Here is an 8,350-nt window from a genome sequence, read left to right as displayed (position 1 = left end):
AACACTTTGTGAATTAGTTTATTTTATTTCTTAAATGTACAGGGACAAAGTCTGTGATGCCATCTTTTATTTAGAGTACCAATGAATGCAAGACAAAACACTTCACCATTAACATTTTTTATTGCATGAAAATCTTTGAAAATAATGCCAAAATAGTAAACTTGTGCGTTATAACAGAGGCACACAAAAAAACTAAACAATTCAAAAGTACCTCAACTTAACATGTTCTGTCCAAATTCTGTCTAATGTTATAATTTCCCTTTTTATTTTCAACCGTTAAAGTGTTTATCTGAAGCAGTATTCATAGGGAGTTTCCTGCTCTGAGTGTCTTCTCCCAGGAAGAGCAGAGAGCATCAAGCAACATCCATGCTAAAAACACTTTGGACGTCACCGTCATTGTTGCACTGCCCAGGAGTCCAACAAACAGAGAAGAAAAACTGCTGAGAAAATACAAAACCAATTTGAATTAGAAGACAGACAGAAAGACAAAAAATAGGGATAGTCCACCTAAAATTAAAATTTCTGTTATCATTTATGCACACTCATTTTGACTTAATTTCTCCTTTGGAACACAAAAGAATTCTGGTCACCAGACAGTTCCCACTGACATCCACTGTATTTTTTGGCCATACATTGACGTCAATGGGAGCCAATACTATTTGTTTACCAATATTATTCAAAATATCATCTTTTACATTCCACAACACAAAAAAAGTGTCATAAAAGTTTGGAACAAAATGAAAGTGAGTAAATAATGGCAAAAATTTCATTTTTACCTGAACTATCCCTTTAATGTGTGCATTTTGATGATATTACAATAAAATGGCTCTATGCCAGATTATTCTCACCTCTATGATCAGTTCATGCTCATTTCCCCATGGCCTGCTCGATGGCAGTCACAACTGCTTTGAATTTGGATTCGGAGTCAACAAATCCATCTCCATTCTGTCAAAGAAAATATTGGCCAAATGTAAAATATTACAGATGTACTTTGTCATATTAGATTTTAGTACCACACCGGTCAATCAAAAATACTGTACTGTGCAATAGTTAAGACATGTAACTGTACATTTTCACAAACAAGTGCAATTTAAGTGAGAAACAATATGAAGGCAACATCTGCCACATTATGGTAATAAATCATAGCATACTGTAAACATTCAAACACTGTGTGAAGTAGTAACAGTCAGCGACATATTAAGTTATATTATATATTGGTAAGTGCAATATATAAAACCGTGATCTTTGAAAGTAAATCAGTGAAAGATGATTTATTCTTACCTTTTTTGAGTGCACCAACTTGTTGTTTACCTTCACCTCAAACCAGCCAGTGGTTGAGGGTGTGCCCTCACCAGTCTGAGGATGGGAAATGATAATAAAATTAGAAAAATAATTAGGCCCTGATAAGAAAACAATATTTTGCGCTTTTGTGCATTCACATTTAACAATACGCGTTTTAATTTCAAAATTACAACATTATAAACTAATGACAATCATTAAAAACACATACGATCTCAAGTTCGCCTGGGAATTCATCCTCAAGCAACTTCTTGAGTTTGGTGAACTGTTCACGAAACAGAAGAGACAGATGTCATATAGCTGGACGAGATATTTCCACAAGTTAATATATATGATTATATTATATTGATAATGTGTGTAAATAAAACTTACCTTGGGCCTGTACCCTCATCCACCACTAGAGGATGACAACACACACACACACACACACACACACACACACACACACACACACACACTTATTTAAATAACATTCACCTCATTGGTCAAACAGTAATTTGCATGGTAACTATGTTTTTTAACCTATGGGACTGTTTCATGAAAAGAGCGATCTAGTGAAAGAAGAATGCATTTATTTACAGTAACCTTCCTGATTTCAATATTGTAATCTACAAGACATGGCTCGCGAACATGTAAAGAGAAAAGATTTATTCTATGTGGGAAACAAATCAATTCAACTGAACACTGCTGCTAAACAGAGACGCCCAGGTGTTCCTGCGCAACACCGCTCCTGCTCTTGTGATTGTTGCCTGACACTAATTAAAAAAGCTTTAATCGTTATCGTTTCATCGATTTAGTTTTTTGTTTGTTTGTATGTTTTGTTTTTTTAAAGTTCAGTTTTGGCGTGTAGTTTAAGTCAGTCATTTGGATTCTTAAAAACGTTAAAAGACGAATGGCTGAATTGAGCCTCAACAGTGTAACTTTAGCGAAATAAATAACACAATGACCTAACTTACCAGTAAATGATATCAACTTTGACGGTCATGCTGGCAGTCGCTGCGGTTCTTAACTAGATCAAACTGTGGCGAGTGCAGACGCTGAACTGAGCGAATTACTTTCGGTTCTGGAAAATATTTTAATGCTATTTCCTGAATTGTTATGAAAGACTTGAGGCGGAGCAAGTGGCGCCATCATTCTGCACCTCGAGCAGAATAAAGCACACCTCTCGCGAGACTTTATGTACTTCCGGTACACCACCCTTTAGCTTAAAGGGCTAAGGGTGTTTACCAAACAAGGGAATCTTCAGTAGGCTATAGTTACACAATTTTGTCAATTTACAGTTTATTTGCAATCAGCCGGTCATTTTCTTAGCTGACAGTTTAATCATTTCGCGTTTTATTCTGCAGTAAATGAACTTGACTTGAAATATATTCATTAGTTCATAGGTTTCCTTTATAGATCTGTTGTACATGTGATAGTGGTCAGTCATTATTACATATAATAATATACAACCTCTACAAAAGTGTAACATCCCACAGCATGCTCAAAATCATAACAAAAATATATTTTGCTACAGTTCATGAACACAAAGAGCTCTACCATTTAACTTTAATTACTTATTGACTAACAATTTTTTTAACAAACTAAATTTCACTTGAAAAATAATAATTTAAAATGCAATAAGGCACTTTTAAGTGTTGACATTTGTGTGCCTCATAGCAACAGTCTGGAGGGTGTTTCTGCGACTAGGCAAGCAGGTTTCACAGAATAAGCTGTTCTTAACCCTTGGGCAATCTGAACCATCAAAACAACTTGTCTTTTGAGATTTTTTCTGTCTGTGGAGGATTTATACATCCAAAATGTACAAGCAATAAGTGATTTTAGGTATTATACGAGTGAATACATTTGTTTAATATTAATAAAGATTTAAATGTTGAATAAACACTGTCATCATAAACATTAAGACATGCAGACTAATCATTATTGTCTCCGGTCGCTGTGCCAGAGTTCTTGCGCTGTCTTTTGGATGGTGGCACCAGTTGCATCGGTAGATCACGAGGGAGCCCGAAGCCCTCTAACTTTACCTCAATAAGATGGCCGGCCAAAGCAAACTCTTCATCGTCTAACATGCCATCATGGTCCACATCTGCGAGCTTCCAGATTCGTCCCAGAACTGAGCTGGGTAGATGAGTGCTCATCATCCAGCCCTTCACTTTAGACCCACTCAGCTTTCCCTCATGAGGCGAGAGATTGTAAAAGATCTCATCATACTTTGGTTTATCTTTTGATACTACCCATTCTTCATCTGAGACATGATCACTTTCTTCATTGGATCCATAGAGATTAAATGGGTTCCCCACAATAAAAGGTCCTCCTTGCACTAAAAGTCGGTTAGCTGTTTCTTCTTCTTCTTGGCGTAGAAGAGGCATTAGCTTGGCTATGTCAGTGTTTAGGAGCTCATCCAGCCCTGCTAAGAGCTTAGGCTTGAGGGCTTTAAACTTGAAGTCATGACTCATGAGTCGCTCCTGTGTGGGATGTTAGAATTAAGATACTTTTCAGACAGATATCATATATGTTTGCTCAATTTGAACTCTCATGCATATAGTAGGGGCAGAAAATACATTTCATAATGGGCATGCTTGATTGTAAAGTATTTGGACACCTGCATCTTGGTGCAATCTGGAAAATCTCCAGGTGAAATCTGATATCTCTGTTGGATTCTTGAATAGATTATAGGAAGGTCATAGATTAGATCTCTCTTCTTCTTTTCTCTGCAGAAAACTAAAGGCATTTCTTCTTTTAGAGAGCTAATGATATAAGCACGGGCCTGTGGGTGAAGAAAAGAAATAAGAGAAGCCAGATTAATGATTTAGTAGGACTATATCAACTGACTGAAACAAAACAAGCCGGACATTAGTCACAAAGAGTATTTTGTTTTCTCAAAAATAAACCTTTCACACAGTTCATATGTTCTGACCATCAAGAGAATCACACTTGTATTCTCAAAAACACATATTAGAAGAGATACAGGATAATAAATAATTACAGAGATGGAGAAAAATTGCAATTTCTCTCAGTAACCCTCATGTCTTTCAAAACTCATAAGACTTAAGTTTATCTTCGAAACAACAAATGAAGATGTTTAAAGATATGTAGAGATATGTAAGACGTGTAAGGAGATACATTTTCTGTATATGATAAGCATTTAATTTAGACTTTTATTCACAAATAAACATTGATCAACATTTTTTCCCAGTTTTTCTTTGCAGTTTTTCTAAACATAAAGATTGCACAATGACAATTTTTTCAACATTTCTGAATGCACTAGTGTATAGATGACCTCAAGACTAATGGACGTTGGTGCAGATAGCCTAGTGGTTAGTGCACTGACACGGCGACCCGAGTTCGATTCCCGTCTCTGGATCCCTCCCCTCTCTCTCCACCCAATACTTTCCCGTCTGCACTCCACTGTCCTATCTAATAATAAAAAAGGCATAAAAGGCCAAAAAAAAAACCCGTAATGCGCTCAATGCTTTAAAAAAATAAAATAAAAGACTAATGGACATGGTTTAATAGTTCCTGAAGTTCACTTATGATTTCATGGAACCAAATCAAGAGTGGAAAGCACAAGGGTCCTCACCCTCACAAGTCGTGCTCGCTTCACCAGATCATTGAGTTTTCGCAGTGCAGAATTTCGTGGCAGATTCTGGATGTCTGCAAAAAGGTCTTCCTCTTCTTGCTCAAACAGTTTCTGATTGTCTGTCATACGCATTGGAGAGGACCAAAAGGAGCCAATGTAGACCCTCAGAACCTCTGGTGTGCAGAACACCTTCCCGAGTGACCACATGAGTGCGCCATAGACTCGCATCAGCTCCTGGGAGTCCACCATGTCAGCCTTGTTGAGCACCACTCTGAGCTTGTCCTCATTGCCTCGCAATGCCATTATAGTGTGTGAAAACTCATCAGAGATCTCTAGTTTGTGTGCATCACACAAGAGGATGATCCGGTCAACATGCTCTGCAAACCAGCGGATGACCGCTGGTAAATCATACCCTGAAAGAAGAATAAGATGTTGAAGAAATTCACAGGTGTTGGATCAGGTATATGGGACACTTTAGTGTCACATAACGCGCACCAAAGGGCACGGCAATCTTTTAAGGGTGACATCAGTGAGAAGTAATTCAACTCCACTTTTTCAAACTCTTAAAAAACAAAAGGTTCCAAAGGGAGTTTTTGTAGTGGTGCCATAGAAGAACCATGCCAAAGAACATGAATGGTGAAAAACATTTTAATAATCTGAATTACCGTTTCCACAATAAAGAACTTTTTAAAAGGTACCATAGATGTTAAAGATGTCTTTGTGGAACCATAGATGCCAAATATGTTTTATTGAGTACTTACACATTAAGTATAAAAGAAGGCTTAGGTTGTATATTATGATTTGCATACAATTTTGTTTATTTCTTAATTGCCTGCTTCAAGAACTGTTTATGATACTTTGTACCTCTGCTCATTTTGCGTTTGGCCACAGACAGGATCCCTGGTGTGTCAATGATGCTGATACTCTCCAGGACTCGGTTGGGCAGATGCACACACTGGAATCTGGAAAAGTTTCATGCAAATTCAATATCTTTCAAACTGACATAACATGGGAAAAACCCATCCACAGATGCTCCCTAAAAGGGATGCAGTCAGCTGAGCCAAATAATGATGCATTGGCTAATGTTTTCCTCTCTTGGCTATGTCCACCTTTTCACAGGAGTGATTTCTCCTGGCGAAGTCATTTTGACTCTTTCAGTCCAATTTCAACATAGTTATCCCCCCTGTGATTTGTATTTTGCCTTATTGCGTTATTGCTTCTGTCTCACTCACCGATTGAGGAAGGTTGTTCCAAAAAGGCTGAGTTTGTGGAAAGGCTTGTTGGGATCAACAGTTAAAGCATTGCCATGAATAATTCCCTCAATCTCTCCATGCATTATGGCAGTGAAACTGTTAGTTGTGGGCTCTGGGCCTATTCGGCTTCCTGGATACTCTTGTTCAAGAAGATATCTGCCACACATAAGACACAAATTGGGGTGGAAAATGACCCGGACGTTTCTTCAAGAGATTACAGATTACCTGGATACAGATGTGAAATTAATTTTAATGCTATTATGATTATAGTGGTGGCCAAAATTATTACAACACTAGTATTTTCACCAGCTAAAAATGGTTTTAAGTCAGTTTTTTCTATCTTTTGCTGTTGTGTGTCAGTAGAAAATATAAGTTTACATTTCCAAACATTCATTTTGCCATTAATTGTAATAATCCAGTGAGATTTTTGTTTGTTTTCTAATAATTCCACCACTGTATCCACCTTTTTCTTCACTGCAGAAGTAAGCCTATGGGTGAGACTTCCGGTTCATTAGCCTTATAGATAAATAACGATTAGAATACAATGTGCAGTAAACGGTAAAACTGTTTGCACTACAAACCAGTGTGTTCATAATTAAGATAATACATGAAAATAATATTGTAAGACACACAAATTTTCAATATCAAGCAGCAAAATGAACTGGATCGTACATTTAAAAATAGCTGGACCACCGGAAACTAGCCAGACCAGAAACTAGGCCCATAGAATTTATAAATGGCCATGCCCATTTTTACGGCAAGAAAAAGGTGGATAATGCTGGTATTTTGTAAATTGATTAATTAACATGTAACAAAGTTTTGAAGTTAATTTATTTGTAGCACTTATTGTGTATACTGTTCTGAAGCTAGATACAATTATTGCAATGTTCACCTGATAAAAGTGGTCTTGCCTGTAGAGCACTGACCCACCACAAGTATCATGGGCTTGTTGTCAAAATCTGCATCTTCAAGACTTGATGAGTGGAAATCGGAGAAGTCATAATACTTCTCCAGCGGGAGCAGTTTTTGCCGGTAGAGGGTCTTCAGAGCTTCAGTAACTGTATGAACTTCCTTCAGACATTTACCATCCCTGTTATTCATTTCTTTGCCAGCCATTGAGCCGCTGCACCTCAATAGAGAGCTACTTCCTATGTGTGGATACAAACGTTTATCACTAATGTGACGTAGCATTTGTTGACATTTAATTTGTTGCAGGTGTCTTGGCATGTTAGAAGGGAGAAATCCCAAGATTATAAACATTGTGGTTGACCAACACAAGACACAGAGCGCAGCTGCATTTAAATGAGTCAAAGTCATAAAACCCAAGTACATAATAGTGTAAGAATGTGTCTATTCATTCTTCTGGCCCAAATCCATCCGACCATATTGCAATCAATGCATGGTTTAACTATTAATTATTAACTGACTATGGCATTTAACATTTTAAACTGCATGCTTTCAGAGATCACATTTAACAATTACAATGTAGCTGGACTCACATCAACAGAGCTGTAGAGCTGAACAGATGTGCTCTTAATGGTTACCCTCGACACATCTACACCAGAGGGGAGTTGCCTACTCTTTCTCAGGACTCTCTCAGATTTGCCTGATGGGAAGAAAGTGGGCCAAGTGGGTGGAGTGAGACATTCAGAAACATTCAGAAATGATAGTGTCATGGCATCTGGTGTCTGGAGCTCAGCCTCAGAGCTCATAAACATGCTGGATGTAGACATGGACCCGGAGCCCATGAATGCGTTTAAAGGACAAAAGCGCTCAGGGTGGACACCAGACTGTGGGGATTATTTCATATTACTTCAGAATAGAGACATGCACATGTACATACATTGTTTTATGTTACATTTTGTAATGCATTAAATTGCAAAAACACTTATGTAAGCTTTTATAAACAGCAATATTTGCAGTGCTTAAACAATAATGGGAAGCAGATCTAGTTTTAAGCTTAAATTAAATGCAATCTATCGTTTTAAAAGTAGAATTAGTGAATTTATTTTGCAATAATGGTTACTGATTAACAAAGCTAATCTCACACACACACTTAAATTAATCATATTAAAAATGGCTAAACAAATCATAAACTTAATGCTTAAGCCGGAGCTCTTACCTGTTTACAGCCAGCTGGGATTTTCTTCATGGATGCAACAGCAATTGTAGTTTACTTTATCACATCATTCGTTTTAAATATTGTATTTGTAGGTTC

At 37.3% G+C, this 8,350-nt stretch overlaps 1 protein-coding gene and 1 pseudogene across 2 annotated transcripts; both read right to left on the bottom strand.

Annotated features, from left to right (window-relative positions):
* Positions 1-101: 101 nt before the first annotated feature.
* LOC306870916 (selenoprotein W-like) lies at positions 102-2,465 on the bottom strand (annotated as a pseudogene). The gene is made up of 6 exons (XR_013785826.1): positions 2,256-2,465; positions 1,672-1,696; positions 1,511-1,564; positions 1,282-1,356; positions 849-945; positions 102-440 (listed from the first exon to the last, which is right to left on the bottom strand). The product of XR_013785826.1 is annotated as a selenoprotein W-like (transcript).
* A 216-nt stretch (positions 2,466-2,681) lies between these two features.
* On the bottom strand, positions 2,682-7,738 carry LOC306870915 (EH domain-containing protein 2-like). Its single transcript, XM_079418501.1, has 7 exons — positions 7,632-7,738; positions 7,025-7,280; positions 6,112-6,288; positions 5,744-5,841; positions 4,880-5,292; positions 3,902-4,066; positions 2,682-3,764 (listed from the first exon to the last, which is right to left on the bottom strand). The coding sequence occupies exons 2-7, from the start codon at positions 7,246-7,248 to the stop codon at positions 3,213-3,215; spliced, it is 1,629 nt and encodes a 542-aa protein (XP_079274627.1). The 5' UTR covers positions 7,249-7,280; positions 7,632-7,738; the 3' UTR covers positions 2,682-3,212.
* Between the last annotated feature and the right edge of the window lie 612 nt (positions 7,739-8,350).

This window comes from Barbus barbus (assembly GCF_936440315.1).
Source record: "Barbus barbus genome assembly, chromosome: 6".
NCBI classification, from domain to species: Eukaryota; Metazoa; Chordata; class Actinopteri; order Cypriniformes; family Cyprinidae; genus Barbus; species Barbus barbus.
Note: the sequence above shows the minus strand (reverse complement) of the source record. Positions and strands in the feature narration are given on the sequence as shown.

Coding starts and splice junctions, on each gene's coding strand:
- LOC306870915 (XM_079418501.1), bottom strand. CDS start 7,248: ATGGCTGGCAAAGAAATGAATAACAGGGATGGTAAATGTCTGAAGGAA. Junction 6,289..7,024: donor GGCAAGACCACTTTTATCAG/GTGAACATTGCA, acceptor TATGTGTGGCAG/ATATCTTCTTGAACAAGAGT. Junction 4,067..4,879: donor AGCGAGCACGACTTGTGAGG/GTGAGGACCCTT, acceptor CTTCACCCACAG/GCCCGTGCTTATATCATTAG.